We start from the raw sequence: 25,113 nt of genomic DNA, 5'->3' as shown, positions 1-25,113 counted from the left end.
AAATCTCTCAGAATTTATGCACATGCGGTTGTTTTCTCTAAGAGCTTGTGAACTTGCGTCTGTCTGTGTGGACCTACTATACATTGCTTGCTTTTGTAAAGAGGTAATATTAGTTATATAAGAAGTAGCCTTCAAAATGTCAGTACAGTGTTTGTAAACATAATAGTCATGATGAAAACACTAAAAAGATTACAGGGTGAGTAGTCAAAATCGTTAAATATTGAAAAGGCTTGAAAAAAACAAGCAGTATTCATCAGAAAGCAGTGTTTTTATTACTGGCTATTACTGGAAAATATGTGATTTCATGTTTGAACTTGATCAAAGCAATATCTAACAAAAAATTGGCGATGTATCTATGCATATGAGATGAGGAAAAATTTTAAGAATTGAGTTTGGTAAAAGAATTATTAGGTTTATTAGTCTTATTAGTTCTGGTAAAACAATGATGGTATTATGAGTAGAAGTGAATTAATCTTTTCAAACGATATACAGGACTTATGACGGAATAGTTTAATGGGGTTTTTTTTCAAGAGTTTGAATAGTTGCAAATTTGGAAGATAAACAACTTGAAAGTTGAGATTAATGATGGTTTTAGGATGGGTAATAAGTAATGATTAAATTTATCACATTAAATTTAATATGAGTAAATATTGCTCAAAAGAAGACTAAAAATTCACCTGAGACAATACTGCTTTGTAAGTTAATGAGCAGAACTGATGGATGTTAGCTGAGGCACTGAAGGGAAGACTCTCAACTGGCACATCTCATTATGCCAATTCAGGGGTGTAAGCGGCACTGATGTTTGTGTGCACATACCTGTTGGGTGATGTCATTTGAATGAAAGTTCCAACTTCTTTAGGTAGTGGTAGTCATGCTTTGAGAGCTTTCTCAAATTACAGCAGCCCCATAATTTGCAAATTTTACCTGAAAATATATTTTCTTTTATCTATAAAATCAGTAAATAGTATGAAAAAATACTGCAGACAAAAATTCTTCTGTTCCAAGCTTTGGGAGTTGAAGTGCAAGGTGGGCTGATATTGAATTCAGGTCTTCTGCTTTCTACAATACTTGCAAAGTGGTCTGTACACGTGTTTATGAAATACAATAAATAAAAGAACAGACACATTGACTTTCCCTTGTCTGAAAGTGGTGACCATTACATTTGAACCTGACAATTCATCTGCTTATGCACAGCAGTTCCAGAGTCTTTAACAGTCCCATACTTAGTCTTGGACACTCACAGTAGTCACAATCCCTTGTGAGTGATGGCAGTAGTATTGGCTGGCATTTAGGGAATGAGGTTTTGTTAATAAAAGGTAACTCTCTGTATGTACCTTCCAACTCAAGCCTTTCTATGATTCTATGAACTGTCCAGTCACAGCATTTTTGATACCTTTCTGCACCCTAAGGGTGCTCTCTCAGTAAAGTAATACATAGAATATCTGTTCTTAAAATCAGACTTTCTGCATTCCCTCATTTAGCACATTTTTCAAATATTGAGAGTCAAAAGCAACCAGTCCTGATACTTAAATAAGTTAAATATCAGTAATTTTTTACTTATATTTATTAGTAAAACTAATCATTTGTCCTCAACCATGTATGAGTAGTGAAAAATCAACAAAGTAGCTCTCTTTGCTCACTAGTGACATTTTCTTCATGCATGAAAAATGATACTGCATTCAATTTCATTGCATTTGACATTCCCAATATAAAAAGTGTATCTTAGCAAGGTGAAAACTTGCAGAAGTGACTGGGAAAAATCTCTCTTGTGCCATTCCCATCATTTTTTGTAGGCCAGTACGTTGCTTTTCCACTTCTCATATTTTCTTTTTTAAACAATTTTTTTTTCAGTTCTTTTGTCATGCTTGTGTCTTTTGGGCATCTGTTTGTGTCTAATATTTCATTTTCCTTTATGCTTGCTTCACAGAAAATTTCCATTTATCCTGATGAGAATAACCAGGATATTCTGTTGCCCATTTACTCTGGAGTAACTCTATATTTTAATTTTTCAAGTATTGCATCTTCTTAAAATTAATATTTTAACGAACCAAATATTTGCTGAATTAGTGCTGAAACATTTTGCAATAAGGAGTTGTAAACAACAACAGCAACTTTAGGAAATTCATTGCTTTCTTGATTTAAACCCCTTGGCAAAAATTATGACATATGGGTGATTCAGCAAGTTTGTGGACTAAAGAAGCCTAAATTTAATGGATGTTGAGCACCATCAGCTACCTTAAGTGTTATCCTCGGTTAGATTTCAGTGCTAATTTCAAACTATCAAGATGCATGTAATGCCTAAACATAGACCTAAGCACTGAACCAAAATAAAACCCATTTAAACATTTTGACTGAAGAAATTATCATAATCCCTGTGTTTAAACATGAAAGTACATCTAAGGAAACTAGTAATTTTAAAAAGGAAGATGTTTATAGTAGTATGTCCACTTGTTCTCCTTATGGATGACTATAATTTTATGTGTGTTCTTGTTGAATCCTTGTTTCCTGGTAGGTAACTGTTTCCTAGTAGATATATCATTGAAGAGTTGCAGTTATTTTTTTGTGTGTATTTGTTATGTCCCCAAATATGTGATATGCAATTCTGGAGAACTGATCCACTGTGAGAAAGTATGCCATGGATTTTTTTTGTTGGTTTTTGTGGGTTTTTTTCATGGCCAAGAACTGTCCCCTCCCCCCCTTTTTTTTGTGTCAAAATTTAGTGTTTATTTGTGTACTGAGTTTATCCATATGCTTTTGTTGTATATAATCCTCTGTCATAGTAGTATTCAGTAATCTAACAGAGGACAGTAGTGAAGTTGAAAATTTCAACATGGCTTAACACTGAAGATAAGTTGTCTTGGTTTGAAAAAAATTGTAAGAAAGATTTTACTGCATTCAATTCACTTTTTGTGACTCACACTGTATAGCTTTAAGTAATATATATGTATATATAATGGTTAGAACTAGATGATCTTTAAGGTGCCTTCTAACCCAAACCATTCTATGATTATATGATGGTGATTATGGCATTGCATTTTAATACACATTAGTTTTTGTTTTTTTTTTTCTTGTGGGAAGATCCATAGTTAAAGCTAGGTGTAGAAGCTAAGTTGATCTTTATCAGAATTCACATACTGGGAAAAACTGGTACTGTCAAATCAAATACTGAATTATGTCATGTGGCAGCCTTTCAAAGACAAGAGTTAAGGCATCAGCTGGGGGCTTCCATGAAATTTGTTATCCATGTTCTCTTTTTGCTCGACCTCAGTGAAACCCACACAGTGTTGATGGCTTACACTTGAAATTAGATTTGCCCATATGCTGATCGTGGTGTGTACCTGGGACTTCTTGTGTGCATGTTTCATCTTCATCTGGTCCACTGGAAGAAGACACCTAAGCATGTATATTCAAAAAAGCACTACTAGCCATTCTAGGTAGAGCACATTCTTGTACCTGCAGCAAGGGATTCAATTTAAAAAATGAGTAATGTTGCAGATGTATCTATAATCAGTTTTTGGTTATTGGTTAGCTTGAAATGTCTCTGCATTAAGCAGACTGATTTTACATAGCTTAATCTACAGACACTTCAGGATTTCATTGTCATGCACACAAGGTGTGACCCTTGCTTGGTGCTCTCTTATGAAGCCAGAAGCAGACTCTTACAGTACAATGTTCCTGGATCCATCATTTAGATTCCTACTTGATCTAGGAAAGTTTTCCTTAAATTTTGTCTGGAAGATATGTTTAGGCCACAGTAGAAGTTACTATGTTTGATACAGCAAGATATTACAAGTTATTTAGTCAACTCTAGGTTTAGAAGGGCACACTAGATGGCTGAATGTCCTTTGGTTTTCAGCTTTAAAAGTTCTACAGGTGAAGCTGCTGCTCCAGTTGCACTGGAACAGAGGAGACTTCAGCTTCTGAAAGCATTAGTTGGTGAGACTTGCACAAGTGGGAAATCAAATTGCCCCAAAAAAACCTAAGTGATGTGATTTACCTGTCATGACACTGCCAAGTGTCTTATTTCCTGAGATTCAGATGATAGTTCAGTCAAACAATTAAGAGGATCTATTTACTTCCTACTCCTCTCATGAACTAGGAAGAGCTTACCAGATACATTTTAGCAAAAACATTAAAACAGCACATCTCAGTGACACATTGAAAATCATGTTATATTTTTCTAATGTCTATATAGCCATTCAAATTCTTTAGTTTCACATCTGTTCTGTAATATGATTATTTTGAAGGTACACTTCAACGAAACGCATTAATAGGCATTGAAAAACAGAGCATAAATTGACTAGCTGCTCATGTGAGGGTTGCTTGAATGTGATTTTATGTGAATACTTTTACATTTCTTGTTGTTTTAAGCTGTGATGATAATATAAAATTCACACCAACATGCCTTTTTTTAACCTGTAAAGCTTGCTGGTTTGCTTGTATTTTAATTTGTTCATTCTGTTGTCAGCTTTTGAGTATGGGAGACAATTGTCACACTTAGTCAAGTAGCTAGAGTAAACTGCGATTAGCTAGAGTAAGGCTAAGAAATTGAGAACATTTTGGATAGACTCCATCTGTGTCATACACTGCATCCCACCATCTGAACACATATCATTCTCTTAAATTTCATTACCTTTCTTGTGGTGGATTGACCCTGGCTGGATGCCAAGTACCCTCCCTTTCGTCCTGGTCTCAACTTCATTCCTGATTTTCTCTCTCTCCTCCCTCCCTGCAGTGCAGGGGGACAGGAAATGGAGTCTGTGATAAGTTCATCACACATTGTCACTACCACTCCTTCCTCCTCAGAAGGAGGACTCCTCACAGTCTACTCCTGCTCCGGAGTGGGGTCCCTCCCACAGAGTGCAGTCCTACAGGCACAGACAGCTCCAGCATGGGTCCCCCACTGGTTCCAAGTCCTGCTAGTAAACCTGCTCCAGTGTGGACTTCCCATGAATTCACAGCCTCCTTCAGGCATCCAGCTGCTCTGGTGTGGGATCCTCCATGGGCTGCAGGTGGATATCTGCTCCATCCATAGACTCTTTAGGCTACCTCACCATGGTCTACACCGTGGGCTGCTGAGGGATTTCTGCTCTGGTGCCTGGAGCACCAGCTCCCTTCCTCTCCTTCTTCACTGACCTTGGTGTCTGCACGGTTGTTTCTCTTACGTATTCTCACTCCTTTCTTTAGCTGCAATTCTGCAGTTTTCTTTTTTCCCACCTAATTATGTTATCGCAGAGGCACTACTGCCATCACTGATGGCTCACCCTTAGCCAGCGGGGATCCATCTTGGAGCCAACTGGCATTGGCTCTGCCGGACATGGAGGGAGGTTTCTCACAGCTTCTCAGAGAAGCCACCTCTGTAGTTCCCCCTCACCAAAACCTTGCCAGGCAAACCCAATAAGGACTTGCATATAGAAACACTCAGGTAGTTAAGACCTGCAGTTGATTCTGTACTAACATCTCTAGATTTAGCACAGTGCAGATCACTTCAGTGTTTGGGTTTTTCTGTCTCTTCCTTTCTATAACTGTAGGATAAGGATTGCAATATCTACTAGCTTTGCAAAAGAATCTTGAGATGCTCCAAAAGTAATTTGAGATTAAATACCTACAGAATACAAATTACTGTTATGTTAATAGAAGCAAAGCAAAATAGATGAATTATTATTATTATTTTACTAATGGTGCTTTAGTTAGAGATCACCATATTAGGAAGAGAAAAATAAAATAACGAAAGAATTGAACCAGTGACTTTGTTTTTGCAGGTTCTTTCATGTTGGTTAATACATCTGGGAGATTTGCGGGACAGAAAGCTCAGCTCCTGATGCCCCATCTGAAAGAAAATGATACACATTGTATTGATTTCCACTATTATGTTTCAAGCAAGAGTGGATCTAGCCCTGGCACTTTGAATATATATGTGAAAGTTAATGATGGTCCTCTTGGTAACCCGGTCTGGAACACATCTGTCACTGGTGCTTGGAACAGAACAGAACTGGCAATTAGCACTTTCTGGCCCAATTATTATCAGGTATGTTTTATTGTTTATGAAATTTTTTTTCTCATAATAGTTACCTGGTTCTTAATCATAATTTTGACTTTAAATCAAAATACCTTTCAGTTTGTCTAGTTGATATTTATCTTAATTACTTTTTTGTACATGATGCTAAATGTTTTTACATACGTATGGCTGTGTTTATATGTTTATATATATATTTATAGATGTGTATGAAATGCATGCACACTCATGTGCTTTAAATGTGGATGAACTAATTATGTTGAAACAATTGAGAAATTTTGCCATTGATTTCAATCAATTACCTCTGTTTCTCTGTAATAAATTCACTCATTCTTTCAGTTCATTAGGGATGCTGGAATTGAATGCCAATAATTTTATTACAGTAGAATCTTCAAGTTTGATTTAAATCAGCAATACTTGTTTCTTTAAAACCAGTCAAATCCTTTGAATTTTCAGTTTAAGTCTTTGCTCTGAATGTAATATCCATTTGTTCTGTCCAGTGGTAAACATAAATATAATAGTAGCTGTCATAGGAATGGAGTTCTGATTGCATCCTAGAGATTTAGGGAGAATTTCTCTTGACAGTTCCTTACGGTGCTGCTTTTCTGTAGGAAGGTTTACAGAATATACTGATATTTACTGTTGTGTAGTAGTTCAACAGTTTTTCTCCTTCTTCCCATGAAAGTATAGTCTGTATCTGCACAAACAAGTAATGTGGTGTAATAAGAGCAGATCAGTAAAACACAGATGTTATTGAGGCTCCTCCATCTTCATTTGCAGTTTGGAAAGTTTCGTTTGGATTTTATTTTGTCCCTTATACTGAACATTGTCACCATAATTATGACGTGAAGATTTCTGAAGAAAAGGTGTCCCAAAGATATGGGTTCTTTGACTGTAGACCTCCCTAGGAGGTACAATATTGCTCTTCCACCATGTTTTTCCAGGGGGGGTCATCTTAATTCCTACATCAGTGCCCTGATTATCAGTGTCATGTGTGGCAGAGTCTTGCTTCTGTTCCTGCATGTGTGGTTCCAGTTGACTAGGTTTCTCATGATGAGTTTGTCAGTGTCCACTCTGAGTTACTCTAGGAGGTTATAGTGGACTTCTTTCTGTAGCTGTAGCAACTGATATATGAGGATGTGTCTCAAGTGAACTGAACTCGTTCCTTTGGAACCCTTTTTCTTCTAAGGAAAAAAAAGAAGCTGAAGGACTTCCCAGAGTTTTTAGCGCTGTGATTGTTTCACCCGCAATGAAACAGAAAGTTCTGGTCCAAAAGATGAGTTTGGAGTGGCAGGATCATATTACTCTTGGAACTTGGGATACCTGTCAGTGGATGCAATACTTGAAGACCCAGAAGAACACACTCATTAATTTTCCCTTGCCTTCTGTCGTGTGTGGCTATGTTGTAGAGGGGTTATTCACAGGGTCCACATTTGTATCCAGTGTTCTGCCCAAGATTGCTAGGAATTGCTACAGCTGCATTGTTGGGGCTTCCTGGAGAGGATTCAGGGTAAGCTTATGAACATCTCATCAAACTTCATGATATTGATCTCCTATACTTGGCTGTGGGCTCGACAAGATAATACTAGTGCCTTTTCCAGGAGGGCAGGCATATTAGCAGAGCTGAGGTTTGCTTCAGCCATGTGGGAGAAGCTGTATCCTACCTGGAGCATGAGGCTATATCCTGATGACAGAGTCCAAGCGTGGTTTAGCCATACCTTTACATCTCTCAGCTGAAAGATTTTGTTGCCTGTCTGAGTTTAAGGAGTGTTTAGATGATGCTCTTAGTCATATGGTTTGGTTTTAGATAGTATTGTGAGGAGCAGGGAGTTGGAATTGATGATCTTTAATATCTTTTCCAACTCGAGATACTCCATGATTCTCTGGCCTTACAGCAAGACCTCACATCACCAATTTGATGCCAGTGTTGAGAACACCCTCCAGTGATGCTAAAAAGCCTTTCTATGTTGCCTGAAGTAGTGAGGACCAGCCTGTGGTTAGCCTCAGTGGATGGTGGGAGAAGAGTATAGAGCATCCCACAGACAATTTCGTGGCAGACATTGGATATAACTTTGAGCTATTTGTAACATGGAATCTACTGGAGGGTTTTATGAACATGCTGGGTCATTCAGGAGCACTGAATACTGGGAAAATGTGTGAATGTGTCACTAATGCCCAAGTCTGGACCATAATGTCCCCATCTGTGGAGTGAATTAGTGGAGGAGCTTTCAGTTTCCTTCTTCTGAAAAGAGTCTGGTTTTTATGCAACAGAATTGCTCTGCAAATCATCAGTCAGTAAAGAGGAGGGTTGTGCTGCAAAGCCTCACTGTAGCTCTGAACCAAAAGGCTATGTGGACAGGGGAATTTTAATAGAAGCAGCATTGACTCTGACTATTAATTTTAAGGTAAATTAACATATTCATAAAAATACACGCAAGCTCCGACAGTTTCAGATGTTATTACTAATGTTATTAGTAATAATCTATATCAGATTTCTAACAGTGTGATACATCTAACTGATGTCTGAGTAATATGGGCGCTTGGCCACAGAAATAGAAAGATAACCTTTCTCGTCCTCTTCCTCCTTGAAACCTGCCATCTGGACTGTTCACCCTTATTCGTAGGTGAACCCTTATATGCTTGGATGGGGTACTGCAGTTTGGCAAATTACAATGCATTATCTGATATGTAATAGGTGCCTGAGCCTGTCAGTCGTGGGTTCCATGTGCTCTGTTTACCTCTGGAAATGTAGAAATTCTTGCATAATCTTTCTTTCACTGAGGAGTACAGTAAGTTGTTTTCTTTGCATTTGCTGCATCTAATCTGAAATAATACCTGGTTAGGTACTGCAATTTAGCTGATGTGCCAAAACATCTTATGCTATGTTAATATCCATGGTGGTGCAAGGAATCACTGTTAAATACTGTTTAACTTCACTGGTTTTATTGTAGATAAGCTAATTTACTCTTGAGGAAGTGCTGTCACCATTTTGACAGCTTATGTTCAATTGTCTCCATTTTGGTTGCCTGCATCCTTTCAGAAATCTGTGATGCAATTTCCTCACTCACCTGCTGACAGTTAAGATTTTTCATTGTTTCTGAACTCTTCCTCCATGTTCACAGAGTCAGTTGTGGGGGGAGGCAGCTGTGCAAGCAGCTGGGAGAAGGGCAGGAAGAGGAGAGTATATGCGCGTCTTGTGAGAGTGTGCCTCCAAGTTGGGTGACAGCTCAGATGACTGCATGAATGGTGGGAGAAGGCAGAGGACCCATCTGACAGGTGTACAGTACCCAGTCTGTTTCCTAAGCTGCTATTCATTTGATTCCTAAACTCCAACCTCTTTTGGCACAAATCCATGTATTCTTCACAAAACCTCCAAAATGTACAAGGCTTCCTCCCAGTGATTTTCGAAGGTTGTCTGGCCTTATTGAACAAAATTAGGAGAAGTCCACTAAGAAAATTTGTAAGGGCCTTTTAGCTTCTTTTATATGAAGGATGATAAGTTCGTGATGAGTAATCTTCAGGAGAAGACGTGGCATTAGTAGATGAAGGGACAAAGCAATGTAATCATTCTCTGTTGTGTTTTAAATCTCATAATCCATGTATCCATCTGCATGTCTGTGAATGTCTTATAATTCCATTCCATTAATGGAGCACATACAAGATGTCTAGCTGCAAATGAAACCAAAATGTACTACAGAACTCTGAGGACCAATTATATATGATAACATTTCAGAGTTATTTATACAGTTGAGAATTTTTAAAAACACAGTGTGATGTCTCTGTTTTGCTGTTGGTTTATGAAAAACATAGGCGAAATAACTCCCGCTAATGGTAGCTGACTACAAATCAGATTAGGTAGTATGGAGTGAGTTTTAATCCAACTTCTAAAGATTTATTTGTTTAAACCATGTATTATGAACACGTACATGCAAATCATTCAAAAGATTTAATAATTAACAGTACTTTATTATTGTATCACCAGTTGTCCAAGCTTTTTAATACCTTTCAGGTTGGGTTTACATTTAGAATTGACTTTGTAGAATTAAAGTCTTTGAAAAAAGTAATTAATTTCTTTTAGTGTACCCTTTTCTTTTTACTAGATAGTTATTTGTGTATGTTTCACCCCATGCGAAAGATGTATTATATATATAAATCACAATTATAACCTGCAGGTAAGAACATTAATTGTTCTTTACTTACCGATTATTTAAACTTAAATTGTCAAGTATTCTGATGATTAAGGATATATTTAATTCCATAATTAGTGGTCTTCTAAGTACCACTGCTTAACATCTGCCATTGATATGTCTGTGTTGCAGTCCAGTTAGTAATTACAGTATAGTTGCACTAACATGGATTCAAGCTTCCAAACAAGGGTCAAAGATAATCAGCACAGCTTGTTCTTTTCTGCTGTGCCTCCTGGTCTCTGAGCTATTTGTTTCGAAGCGGCTATATTTCTACAGGAACTAGTCTTACTTTTGTATTATAAAATCACTTTAGGAGAGCTCCCCTGAGGGAGCATTACCTTCCTCTTTTTATCATTGGTCATGGGAGAAATTGTTTGCTTTACTGAGCTATTGTCTGCTTGGTGCATCTTAAGCAAGAGCATCATGGAGTATATCATGCCTTTAGAGACAGCCTGCAAACAAAACAAGGTTTCACATAATTGCTAAGACCTTCACCCTCCTCCTTACTTGCATAGAATTAGAATGTATACAGAAAAAGAGGACTAAATGTGATGTAGATTTCTATGGTTAGTGGTGAGATTGCTTTTAGATTTTTGGGGAGCAGTCTTAGCAGGCTGAGAGGCTCTAAAATTATGCTTTGACAAATAAATCCTGAAAAGGCATCTCCTCTAGTCAGGAGAGGGTGGGAGGATTTGAGGCTTTTTTGGTGTATGTTTTTATTTTCTTCTAGGTTTTGATTTCTTTTTCTCATTTCGATTTCTTAGCAGGAATCTGTTGATTAGCAAATCTGTTCATTTCAGGGTTATTTTCTTGTTTTGTGTGTTTGGGGTGAAGGAGTAATTATTTTTTTTATTTTTCCCTAGATTAGCTAATGATTCTCAGACCAATTAGTAGTATTTAAAATATATTTTATGTTTTCGAAGTATTGCCATTTTGGAACATTACAATATGCAAAATGCGACTACTGGGTTGATTCTGGTGAGTGGCTTTGTGTTCCCTGCTTCTAACCCTGCAAGCAAGCAATTTAGCACAGCACCATTAGAAGCTACACACCATCCTCCTATCAGTTTTTGTATTTTGAATTATTTGCTTTGTACTTTGCTGGGAGTCAGTCATCGCAGCAGTGAACTGAAACAAATCTTGATTAAATAAAACAACAAACTCTGCAGACTTAAAATCCAGAGATGGAATTGAAAGGATTAAAAATAACTTCCAGTGGAGTAACGTAACTGTCTATGCCACTGCACCATCTTTAGACATAAATTCCTATGAAGGTAGAATGAAAAAATGGGATAAGAGCCTGGCAGTAATTCCTGATCTTTTTTAGTAAGGACACAAAGGAGTTACATGGTTTCACTTCACACAGAGATGAGATTTACCCTTTACCATTCTGACACTTTACACTGTAAATTAGGAGTTCAGGGAATAAGAAGCAGTAGATCCAACCTACCTTTTCAAATCTGGACTTTTAAACTTTCGTTTGTTTCATAACCTGCTTTGTACATGCTTTACTTGGAGTTTCGCTCATGCAATGTACTTAAGTCATCAGCCAGGACAGAGAATTAAGCTTCTTGTGCAGTAAAGGTCAGGCTCACATTCTCATATGTTTTGTATGTTGCATTCAACTGCACACATACAGTTCCTGAACTGCACTTGGAACTCCAGAGAAACTTTGAAATGCATATTGCATTTGGAATCAAAAACCTGTGTTAGGCGTCTTAAATAGCTCTTCTTCATTGACTTGGGTGCTTTGGGAATAATTATTTTGAGAAAGATGCACCAGGGCAAACCACATATCTAAATTTAAAAACCCCAGCAGTCTAAAAATGACCAAGAATCAGCAGGCATGTGCTTTCTGTCATATACACAAGGCTCTGTTATTTTCTCCTGTCCCTTATTCCTAAACCAGGAAAGCTTCTTGGCCTTCAGAAGAGAAATATTAAGACAACAACTGGTTTAAAAACGAAAAGAGAAGAATAAGATTTAGTAAGCCTTAATGTCAGGAGCTCAATTTTCAGTCCTTCTTGCTTATAAGAGATTACTTCGTAGTCTCAGATTGGCAGCAGCCACTAAAATTTTGTTTGGTGTGCTTGAGTGCACATGTGAATGCCAAGTGCCAGTTGTGTAGGAGTGAGAGGTGGGGAGGGAAACGGCATGAAGCGAATTCCTAGCCAGGGAGGCCTGAACACATTTTAGGCAGCCCAAGTCAATAAGTTGTGATGGGCTTTTGTGGGGCCTGGGAAGGACCAGGTCAGGAGTCTCCTTTCACGTGGCTTTGATGAGGAAAGACCTGCTGTGATTGTGGCCTGCTGTGATTGTGGTGATAAAGCACTTATGAGTCAGAAAGGGAAGAAGAACTCAACCCACAGGGTGCAAGTCAATGCCAATTTTCTGGAGAGGAACTGTTCCCAACACCTTGTAAAATACAGTCGAAGAAAGCAGAGCAGGCAAAGAGGGAGCGTGGTGATGCGGGCAGCGTGTGATACAGCACCGCCTGCTTGCTGGGGATGCAGCGGGGCGGGATTGCAGCCTGACGTTAAGCAGCTTTCTTAATACTCCTTTCTCTTTCTTGTTTTTGCAAAGTGCTATTTTTAAGTCGTGTGAAGTAGAGAGTATTTATATTAGGTACAATCCACCTTTTGACTAAAAGCGTTGTAATTTTGCAACAACAAAGGCAGGAATTTACTGAGTGAGGTTGTGTGGCAACAAAACCTGTTTATTTCTATTGTTCTTTGGAGCAGACGGGTTATCTTGAGTCGCACATTTTCAGCAGTAAGCATTTATGTTGGTGAGCAGACCTCCTTTCTTTGTTCATATGTAGCAAGGGGAAATGGCAGGAATGAAAAGCTAATTTTGCTCTTCACTGAAGCAGGGAGGATCAGGGACAGTGTAGTGCTAAGCTGCTTCCCTGGTTCCTGTTTGGCAGGCCTGCAGCAGGGAGAACGGTGTTATACAGCTTTGAGGGCAGTGTTCAGCGGAGTTTTTCCTGAGCAAATGAATTCAGTGTTTTAACCAGTTGTTTCCGGACTGATAAGGTGGTGGAATAATAGGCAAAAAATCCAAGGGCCGCCCAGTCTGACGTTGCTGGAGTGTTGTCTCTATTTTGACTGGAGCCTTTTACATTGCCTGCGGGAGTTGTGTCATCCAGGAGAAAAGGCAAAGTTTGGAGGGATGAGTAAAAATGTTAACATTTACCAGGCAAGCTACTTTTCAAATGTGAAATGATGGAGAGAACTGGATGTGAAATAAGTTTCTATGTTTCATTTCTGGTGGAATTACTAGCAAAACTGATCCAGATTTTTGAAGAGTCTTGATATCCCTAATATAAGGTTTTCAGTGAATAAATGAGCTGTTGGAAGTGTTTCTAGGTCCCTTCCTGAGCACACTCTTACAGTGTGCAGCCCACTTGCTAGGACTTTCAGAAACATGTCATGCATATGATCAAATTCTTTTTTTAGTGTAAAAAGAGAAAATGCTTAGATAAGGAGATATTTGAGTCCATAATCTTCATTTATCAATTTAAATAAAACAAAATACCAGATTTGTATACAACAGCTGATAGTATTTCACAGCCTGTGAACAGAAGAGGGATTATATTACTATACTTAGAATAGCTGGCATGTTCATAGAATCATACAATGGTTAAAGTTGGAAGGGACCTTAAAGATCATCTCATTCCAACCCCCCTGCCACGGGCAGGGGCATCTTTCACTAAACCAGGTTGTTCGAAGCCCCATCCAGCCTGACCTTGAACATTTCCAGGAATGGGGTGCAACTTTGTGCCTCACCACCCTTACAGTAAAGAGTTTCTTCCTTAACATCTAATCTAAATCTACCCTCTTTCAGTTTAAAGCCATCACACTTTGTCCTATCACTCCATACCCTTGTCAAAAGTCCCTCTCCAGCTCTCTTTTAGATCCTGGATGGCCGTAGTGAGATCTCCATTATATATATATGGGTATAGTGTACCTGTAATGTGGTATCCCATAATGAGGCCAAGTTGGATGAGGCTCTGAGCAATCTGGTCTAGTGAAAGGTGTCCCTGCCTGTGGCAGGGAATTGGAACTAGATGATCTTTAAAGTCCCTTCCAACCCAAACCGTTCTGTGATTCTATGATCCCTGAAGTCTTCTCTTCTCCATGCTAAACAACCCCAACTCTCTCAGCCTGTCTTCACAGGAGATGTACTCCAGCCCTCTGATCATATTCATGGCCCTCCTCTGGACTTGCTACAATAGGTTTCACGTCCCTTTATGTCGGGGGGTCCCACAGCTGGATGCAGTGCTCCAGATGGGGTCTTACCAAAGTGGAGTAGAGAGGGAGAATTGATCTATTGGCCATCCTCTTTTGATGCAGCCCAGGATGCAGCTGGCTTTCTGGGCTATAAGTGCATATGGCTGGGTCATACTGACTTTCTCATCCAGCAACACCCACAAGTCCTTATCATCAGGGCTGCTCTCATTCCATTCTCTGCCTAGTCTGTATTTGTGTATATTTGTTCTTTTGTATATGAAGTAAAAGGTACATCAGCAATGTCCCTTGGACCATGATGCATCACTATTGGCTGTAGTGCCTCTTTCCATTTAACTAAAAATGGCATATTTCATGTCAGAAGAGACTAAAAGTTACCATTATTAAAGTTGATATTAGCTTGGCTATTGCTTTTAATGGAGGCATGGTTAAACTGTCAGTATTTCAATTTCTAAGACTTTTCTTTGGAACATACTCATAATGTCAATAATTGTAATTCAGTTGTATGTCCATCTGGCAGTTTCTTGATACATTGTCTGATTTTGTGGCAATGACATTTTTGGTATGTTGTCTAGAGATACAGCAGGGTATTTTAGACCAATCTTTGAGTCTTTCTCTGCTGTTGTCATAAGGAGTTCTAATTCAGTTATTTCAAGGTCGTAGTTTCTGCCTGTGAACTGAAGGAATGGCTTTGTGTTTAGAATTTACAAGCTGCTTTTTGTCCGTGAGTGTATTGCAATACTGAACTACTTCAGGCCTGTTGGAGAGCCTGTAGTTAAGCTCCCCTTTTATGAATTACAGAAATTATATTGAAATCTACTCAGGTATTGCATATGTTTTCTTTCCTAAAGCTCAGGTTATTGGTCTTGCTGGAAGTTCTTTAGAAAAGACACTATTATGCAACATTTAAAAAAAATAGTAAAGTCCTTGTTATCTGGCAGTAATATTTTTTGCAAAAAACTGAAGACTGGTTTGGCTGGCTGCTCCACAGGTGTACATGTGCCGGTTCCTCATGGGTGTTTTTTTAGAACTTAGTTTGTCTATAAGTGGAGAACCTGAAAAGACCTACTTTGCTCTGCAGTGATGGGATCGTGGATCTGGTAGGCCTTTCAGATGGCTTTGCACAGATCTTCCTATACTGAGCATTCCATAAGAAAGAGAGGTTTTATTTTTTTAAAAAAAGTTATATTTCAATAAAAAAGAGAAATTTAATTGTTGGGGTATTTTTCTTCTTAACAGAGAAAACTCAAAGCCACTAGAGAATACAGAAAACAAATCAGTAACTGTCCCCAGCCCTCTATTTTTACAGGCAAGTCTTTGCTTTCATGACTGGATTTGGTTATCTCAGGGACTTTATGACAGTGTATTTCCCTGGGAAACTTTCCACCATTTCTGAGACCTGTCTGTCTGTTCCCTGTTCTTCACTACTGTGTTGTAACATCTCTGCACTAAGCGCAGGTTCCCAGAGCTATGCCATGGTTCTCATACTCTGTGGTCTTTCAGATGTTCTCTATTTTGAATAGGCTTGGTAGCTCTTCTGGTAATAGAGCAATCTCTACCTTCTTCCAAGGGCACCAGCATAATTACTTTTTTTCAGAGATCGTAACACAAATGGAGAAGGTGCAACTCGGTCACATTTGCTAATAGAGAGAAATGCTTGTTGTTTGTTCAAAGTTCAGTGAGTGAAAACAGGAACTGCATTCTGGGTCTCGCACTGCCATCAAAACTTGGGGTTACTTTGTGTACATCACCTCTCTCTGTATTTTCATTTCAAAGAAGTTAAGAGAGCAGTTAAGAGAGAAAGGTTACTGAATTCAGGTTATTCTTTATGCATCTCTGCTTTTTTTTCTTCTTAGGAACTTCTGTTTCCCAAGATAGTCCTTAAGACCAGTTTCACCAGGAGATGTTTTTGCTTTGTAGGAAAGAAATCTTTTGAAATTTTGAATAGTCTTGGTTTGGATCCTCTCCCGAATGCTGGAAGCCAAATCCGTACCCCATTCAACCTGTTACTGTGGATCAGTAATACTAACTTTAAACACCAGTAGAGTGCCATCCGGCATTTAGAGGGTCACAGGCTGAGGGTTGTGACTGACCAATCCTTTTCTGGCAGAACTTGCTTCTGAAAAATTTGTTTGGTGACATTTGGACTTTGCTCATTGCCGCCTTTTGTTTTCCTTGCTGTCGCGTGATTCACCTCTGGGCAACACTGGCGCTGTAGGTTGAAATACTTATGTGGACAGGAGGCAGAACTAGAATGAAAAGTATTTTTGATATGTGGAGTTAAAGCCATATTTACAGCAATTTCACTCCAGGGAGACTGGGACAGAGAAATGTACACAGTTTAGGAAGTTGATATCTGGGAGAGAACAACAGGATCGGTGTCCACAGGTAAAGCAATGAGAAAGAAGTGAGAAGGAAGAGGCAAGAGGGCGTGAAGATTTTTCTCACCTCAAGGTTTTTTTAAAAATCCGAATCAGTTCTCTGACTGCTTATTCAACATCAGGAAATTGTGATAAATTATGGAGCTGCATATTATCCTTGTAATATGTTTGCATTCTGTATCATTCTCTTTCTGCTGAAAGAACACAGTGTCTACATCTGCTCCAAGGTCAAGTACAGCATGTGTGTGAAAAATAGTTTCTAAACTTTGTCCTCCTCAGTGTGCTTCCTGTGATTAGGTACAAGAGGCAATTGGAGTTAACTTCCCAAGAAATAGGGGAGTATTAAAAAAAAAAAAAGAAGAAATCACAATCTGGATTTTAGCATGAACTTCTTGAGCAATGTTTTGGAAATGTACCTGCTCACATTACTGACATATTTTCTTCTATTCCATATAAACATTCTTGGTATGTTCAAAGATAAGGCTGCCAAAGTTTGGAGAGGTTTACTTTAGAGTGTGCTTAATTCAAATGACAAGAACGGTCCATTTATTTTGTGACCTATTTATAGCCATTAAACAAACCGTGGCAAATGGATCTGCTTTACTTAATTCTCTACATTTGGTGGAAGATTAACAGCATGGAAAATACATTCCTGAAAATAGGTATGTTTGTGTCTGATACTCTGCAAATCTCTGTATACTACAGAACCATAATTTTTAAAATAAAAGCAGTTTATTCTGCAAGACAGAGAACTGAAAATAAAATACCAATCTTAATACTTAAGGTGATTATTAGATAACTACTTTGGCAGACTAGATATTGGGGAGATTTTGTTATATCTACTGTGAGCTATATATGATCCCAGTTGTAAATCTCTAAAAGTGAGGTAAACATGAAAAAATGTTCTGGTTAATTTTAATGAAATGAACAACACATTTTGAGGGTTTTATGATTGTATTTTGTTTTCAGAGTGTTCTCAACACGTTAAAAGTGTTGATGTATTTTTATATAACGGAATAGTTTTATATTCCTTGTGTTACAAAGCAACTAACTGAAATTCTCTTTTTGCTTCTCAGGTTGTTTTTGAAGTGATTACTTCAGGTCACCCAGGATATGTGGCTATTGATGAAGTGAAAGTTTTAGGACATCCATGTAGTAAGTATCTATCTTCTGTTGTAAAGCCAGACCCCTAAAATGAACATGCCACTATGTTTCAATAAATGTGGAGCAAAAGATAAGGAAAATGTGAGAAAGCAATGTCACTGCTGTAAATATAGGCTGAGTATGTACAAAGTGTTGCATACACTAACATAGCATCATTACACCCTATTGGCTTTAAAGACATCTGTCTATATGCACCTTGTACAGCACCTTGCATGAATCCCAGACCCCAACTGGACCATATAGCGTCTCCTTTAGAACAAAATCACCAAGTCATCATGATTCTGTGATTCTAAGATTTGTGAACGAGTTTTCTGTCTGCATTAAAATTCAGTACAGGCACAAGCTGAGACACTAGTGAGAACAGATGAGCAACACAAGAGCTGAATATATGTACAATTGTTGTTTCCAGGGCTTGGAAGGAAGAAAACTCAGTTGGTTGAGGGCTGAGGCTGCTTAGGGTACTTCCTCAGGTTCATGGCTCAATTTCTGCACTGTTCTACTTCCTAAAGTACATTTTCTTTTTCCATTATTAAGGATATATAACACTTAACTATTCTAAATTCTCTTACAACTGATGTCAAAACCAAACCTTGTAAATCAAGCTTTTATATAATAATCCAGATGTAATTGAACAGACTACTTAAATAACTTATTAATTCATATATATTGGTTAAATAAGGTTGATATGGTTTGAAGCTGGCTCCCTGCCAAGTCTCCAAACCTTACCACGAGAAGTCCCCAAATCTCAGGGAGAAGAGGGAGAAAAACAACCAAGAAAACTGGAAACAAGAGAGAGAGCTAAAGCAATATATATATAAATATATTTACACTTATGTTACAGGTATATACAATTGAAATATATATAGAATTTCACAAGGGAATGGGAAGGGGGAAGGGAAAAGGAACAAAACCAAAATAAAATATATATATATATATATCCCGATTAGTGACCCAATATCTAACAACTAAAAGAGTTAGCAAAGAAATATCTCACTACTCTCCTTGAGACAACCGAGAGTTGCTCCGGAACGATCGCCGGCAACCTCCCTCTCCCAAGGTCGGCAAGGCCTAACCAGGCCTCGCTCCCCAACCCGACAGACTCAACAGCAGGGAACCTGCACCTCCAAGCCGCCGGAAGGAAAGAGAGCGAAGGCCTCTCCTCCTTTCTTCTTATAGTCTGGCTTACGTAAAAATCATAGGGAATACTGGGTAAATCTGGGCCCTTCCTTGGTTACAAACTGGTCACCAAGGAAGGCCTAGGCCAAACTACCACAAAGGTGTATTAAGATCATACATGGAATAGTAGGTTGTAGTCTTATTGACCAAATGACTGAGTGGAAGAAGACATCAACTTCTCTGTAATTGTTCTTATATAATTTTGATCCTGTATGCATTTATTGTGGCTATAAGTAAGAGCTGTGATTCCAAATAAAAAGTAGTGTATCTATTAGTACCGGAACACCTCATAAAAATGGGTTTAGTGTTAGTGGCAAGAAGACACACGCATTTCTTCAAGTACAAGAGACAGTTATGCAGAATCAGCAGCTGTTATTTCTGAATCACTTAGTTCTAATAAACACAGCAGGCTCTCATGTTGTCAGACAATATATGTGCTTCTGCATTTTGAATTTATATTTTTGGTTCTGGTAGGGTAAGTCTAAAGCAGCATTTTAGCAGCTTACTGTTTTTTGTATACAGATTTTGAGAGGTTTGGTCTGTGCATTTGTACCAATCCATTCTCAAAACCTGCAAGTAGCTCTTGTTATTGTGGAGATTGAGTTATAGCCCCCAGTATGTAGAGTTCTAACGTGGTAGTGTTGAAATGCAAAAGCTTTAATGAAAAGTTCTTTGATGAAGTAATTAAAACGTTAGAAATAAAGACATCAAACCAGTTAAATTGTCTACAAGAAAATTGAAAAAGTGTGAAAATTGGAATAGAACTACTCTGTGTCTAAAACTCGGCAAAGTTCACAATGCTGTTCTTTCTGTATATTGCCAGAAAATATACTTTTTGAATTATTAACTCTTTAATCAAAGAATTTAAATGCAAAAAGTGTTGGATAGGCAATTCCTTGTGTAGTACAAAGACAAGGCAGAAGTCAAGTTGTGAGCACTTAAAAATGAAAGGGGTGGGTTGTGGTGGGTGGGTAGGTTTTTTCTTGTGTTGTTTATTTGTTTTTAAAACCTAATACACTTCTCCACGTAGGCCATACCTGGTAATTCAATAAAGTTAGTTTTCCAGAGTTTAAGAAGACCCAGAAAAAAGTAAAATTGAGTGGGGTAAAAGCAGAAGTTAAAAAAAAAAGTGCCTGAGAAAGGGGGAATATACTGAAGAATTTTACTGCGGAGTATGACATTAATAGTTTGATAGAGAAGAGGATGACTCTGGCCTAAAGTCTGTCTGTCCTAACTGGGAAGTGTTTAAGAAAAAAAAAAAGGCAGTATTTGTAATCAATTTGCCATAAGGATCATTATCATGAAAATATTTCATACTTAGATATTAATTTGGACTATTTCCATTTCCTCCTTCTTATGCTGCCTTGCACTGGATATTTATCAACTTTTTCTTGGATTATGGCAGCTGGTTATTTATAATTTCCTTAAAAATGCAATTTGTCCCAGTAATAAGGTCTTTTAAAAAATATCAACACTTAAAATGGTTGTGATGCTCTGCTAGAAAATAGATGTTTAGTTTGCTAGTCTAATGCTAGTACTAAGATTTTCAGGTCAAAAAGCAATGTTCAGAGCCTGGCTTATCTGTTAGTATAGACAGTGCAAGAAGTCTGCAAGTCTGCAGTAGGATTTGAATGTTTGGGGAATACTGTGTTTTAAAGGATAAGTTTCTGTATCAAGTATCTATGTTCTTCTGTGTCGTGTAGTTGACTCCTTATAGTAAAACAAAAATACACACACTCTCTTTCCTCCTTTAGTGGACATAGTTGTTGTTTGAAGATCAATTTCATTTTTTAGGTTATTTATAGGTATATTTCCTTAACTTTTACTGGGATTGTTTTCTCTTTCTAAATGAAAGATAAGCGTTTGTATGGAGACTGTATTGTGCTTTGTTTTTTTTCTGCAGTGTTGTTGAAAAGAATTGCATTTAAAGAATACAGGTGTAGTTGGTGTTCTGTTAGTATTTTAACTGTTTGTTGTGCTACATTTCTGCATTTTCTAATCTCTTCTGTAGACGCTGTGCTTGGTTGAAAAGAAAAACCTGTTCCCTTGATAACATCACTTAACCTCTTACGGTCTTTTCTAGTTGGTAGTGTAAGCATATAACAGGTGTTCCTTGAAAACATTATTAGTTTCCAATATGATCTTTATTAATAGAATGTTATTAGAAAAGGGATGCTGAGCTAAGATAATTTACACAGCAGGAACAATTAAACAGCGCCCTTCTATTCTGCTCTTTCACAGGTACAGAAGTAAACCAACCTAGAATCTAATGTGTAGTAAGTGAGCTGAATCTTTTAAAGCACAGCTGTTTCATTTGCTTGGTGTATTTGTCATAGCCAGTACTTTTGTCTTGCGTAACTTCAATACTTTTATCTTTTCCAACAGCAAAAACTCCCCATTTCTTGCGTCTTCAGAGTGTGGAAGTCAATGCAGGACAGTTTGCTACTTTTCAATGCACTGCCAATGGTGGAACAGACTCAGGTGACAGACTCTGGTTACAGGTAATTTCTTTCTTTCCTGATGCACTTAGATCTAGAGAGAGGAGAGACTCTTGAGAGGAACGTAAAACATGAAAAATTATAGGACTGTCCTTTTCATCAATATTAGATTTTATAGTGCCTTTGAACTGCTGCATAGTAGGTATTCTGTTGTAGAAAATTATTCTGGAAGATTTTTCGCTCTTGTTTCAGTGGAATGCCTTATTAAAAATAAAGATACTGTTTTTCTTACATGTGGCAATCATGAGTAAAGGCAAAATCCCCAAGGAAGAGCACATGACTTTCTTACAAGGTCTGTGCTGGCCAACTGCTGTATTACACATAATTTACCTCTATCTCTGCTTAGTATTTTCAGCTAAAATTGCATTGTTAGTCTTTAAGTCTAGAGAAGACCAGTATGACAGTCAAATCTGACCTTCTCTATTACAGAGCCAAAGAATCTTACTTATATTCATTGAGTCCATTATTTATTACTTAATCAGTAAAGTAGCTTCTAGATAGGTGTCAGATCCTGGTTTAAAGTATTGCTCCAACTCATTTTCTTTCAGTAAAGACATTCTCCCTTACCCAGACGTGTAGTCTTCTATCAAAAATATGCCTTTTTTTACTTGATCTCTTTTAGTAATGGGCATGCAGGTTTAACTGCTGTCTTGCTGCCATCATTACAGAGTTGTTCCCTACAGCAAACAATTAGTCAGTATTTGAACTTAGCATTAGGTATATACCTACCTCCAGATCCCAGTGATTTTCATACGTGGAAAACAACATGCTAGAACTAAGACATTGTCTATGAGAAGGAAGTGAGGGCAATTAAAATAAATAAAACAGTGCCTAACCAGATCAGTCAGATGAAGCTGCAGTTAGTGGAGAAGGAGGAATAAGAGAGTTTGAAGCAATGGTAACAGGTGGGACTTAGAAATGAAATTCTCTATTTTTGATGTTTAAACAATTTTAGGCTTTTCCTATAGTTTTCCTTTAACATTGCATTTGTATTTCATAAATTATTCATGTAAGTGTGACAGGTTAAACAGCTGAGTACTTATATGTAATCTAGCACGCACAAAAAAATAAGTAAAACCACTTGAAAAGCAAAGACATATTTATCTGTATATGAATGATGAACTGTTATGTCTATTCAGAAAGAGCCTGATCAAACACAGTAGAAGGCAATGAAAATCTGCTTTGGCCTTATTTGGGTTTTATTTTCAACCTCTGTGCTGATATAAGGCTGATATTTCTCTAGCACCTTTAAAGACAATATTACACTTTTGAATTGGTAGAATTAGACTCCTGTGTTTCCTAAACCACCAAGATTTTTTTAAAGAATGATTTTTCCACTCATGAAAAGGGTTTAACATGTATGAGAAAATAATGGGTTTCTATTTCATCAATGATATCCTTTGTAGAACCTTTGAACTTTTGCACAATTCTCTGTTGTGAAATTGAAGGTAGAATTCAACATAGGGATATCCTTGTTCCATTCAGTTTTTCCATGTGTTTCAGGACAGTATAATTTCAGCTTTAATTTTTTTTCGTGGAGTTTAGGACATACATAAATTCTTTACAAGGCTGGAATGTAATGTCTTTATTGTAGAAATTAAATATCCTTCTAGGTTTTATGTAACGTAAAACAATTTTCTTAACAGCAGTAGCAATGCCCAAATATCTTTGCTGAGCTTAGTTAATTCAATTCCTTGTTTATGCATGATTAGGAGATTTCTTTTTTATATGGAGGATAAGAAAATAGTGACAGATTGACTTTTTGAGGAATTTTATCTTCCTGCAGGGACACTGTGTATTTATTCTCCCTATACAATTAGAGGTCCCTCTGGTAATGAGTCCAAGGTTGTGCATATTCCAGGTGTGCCTTTGCATAAGAACATTTTAGAAGTTGACAAGATCTCCTGGATAGCTTGGATTCATTTTTGTACTTCTTTGCCAGTTTCCACAGATGTCTACTGCAACTTACAGTAAGACTGAACAAACAGCTCTGTGTGTGGGATGCTGCAAATCAAGGCTATGAGATACAGTTCCTGAAAGGATTAGCTTTATTTTAGCGTACTAGGTCATTATGACCTATATTTTATGTATATGGGTCCTTTCCAACTCAGCATTTTCAGTGATACTGTGGTTATCAGGTAACAGATCCTCAGACCTTGCAATTCTCCATCAGTCAGCTGACTGACTATCTGGTTTCATGTTGTGATATCGAGGAATTTTTTATATGCCTGTGTATGACATCTCATGACGCTGCCACAGGACCATGAGTACAATGCAGCTGTCTGTAATAGCTGTCAAAGAACATGGCATCTTCTACATCACATGACTGCTCAAATGGACATTAAAGATACTTTCGCTCCTGGTAGCGCTAGAACCAATATGAAACTACAGAACATCCCAGTGAAAGAAATTCTTATGTACACTAGAGCCAGAATAAAATGAACACCATTCTCTGGAAATGTTTCCAGTAGCACTCAGGTCATAGGGATTCAGATTTTAGTGGTACTATGAACAAATCACACAATCTCTCTGGTATGTCTAGTTTGTTCACCAGTAACACTAAGGCTTTTCTACTGTCCTTTTGGTGGTTTGTTTAATTACATTTATAAAACCTTAAGGGGAAATAATAGTAAATAAATAAATACAGTTGAGTGATTTTATCAGGGGCTTCTCAGGATTTCTTCCATGTAAGTCATATCAGGATGCTTAATCTGTCTGGATGTGGCAATTCCAGAATACTGTGAGATAATTTGCTCCCAAATGACTTCCGGTACCTGTCTTTTTTTTTTTTTTCAGATTGACATTGTTAGTCTGAAATACAGGCAAATTGCAAGGGTGAAATCACAAACTCACTGAATTCAGTGATATTTCTGCTCTTTCCACTGGTGGCAGGATTTTGCTCCTTTACTTCTATCTTTTTTATATAGTACCTCTCCATTTCTATGCACCAGACTTCAAGTTTAGTAGGACACATTTTTATGGTGAACAAATATTTTACTTTTTACAGTCTGTTAGACTGTGAGTGACATATGTTCCTTAAAACAAATGAATAGTTTTAAAGTTGATTGGTTATTTTAGTATCCTTGTCTTTGGCGAGTAGTTTTGGAAATAGATGTTCTTGGTTTAATAATGCCAAGGGCTTGAAGCAGTCTTAAGTGAAATCCGTAGATCATTTTTTTTTGCGCTCCCCCCCCTCCGCCTTTTCAAACCTATCCCACTCTTATTCCCTAGGGAATGTGAAGTCTGTTAATTTCTGGAGTATTATGAAAGTTTTTGAAATTGCAGGGGTGATGAGGGAATCACAGTTAGTACAATAGCTGCCCAAATTAGACCACTGAGGCATGAAATTTGTTTCGTGATGCTGTGATCAGTATTTACTCTTTCGAGAAGGGGAAGAAAGCAAGCTGTTTACCCATTGCATAGTGTAGTGCTTTGTAAGAA

The 25,113-nt window shown here is 37.7% G+C and overlaps 1 protein-coding gene across 4 annotated transcripts in view; it reads left to right on the top strand.

Annotated features, from left to right (window-relative positions):
* Positions 1-25,113, top strand: part of PTPRM (protein tyrosine phosphatase receptor type M) — a 354,996-nt gene that overhangs the window by 29,451 nt on the left and 300,432 nt on the right. For all 4 annotated transcript variants that reach the window (XM_027737101.2, XM_027737100.2, XM_027737093.2 and 1 more), the window contains exons 2-4: positions 5,763-6,028; positions 17,911-17,989; positions 21,560-21,675. In XM_027737101.2, the coding sequence (XP_027592902.2) occupies positions 5,763-6,028; positions 17,911-17,989; positions 21,560-21,675 (461 nt within the window). The remainder of the gene's footprint in view (positions 1-5,762; positions 6,029-17,910; positions 17,990-21,559; positions 21,676-25,113) is intronic.

Source organism: Pipra filicauda, unplaced genomic scaffold (genome assembly GCF_003945595.2).
Source record: "Pipra filicauda isolate LSUMZ 115617 unplaced genomic scaffold, ASM394559v2 scaffold271_size1040873_pilon, whole genome shotgun sequence".
NCBI classification, from domain to species: domain Eukaryota; kingdom Metazoa; phylum Chordata; class Aves; order Passeriformes; family Pipridae; genus Pipra; species Pipra filicauda.
This window is presented reverse-complemented; position numbering and strand designations above follow the sequence as displayed.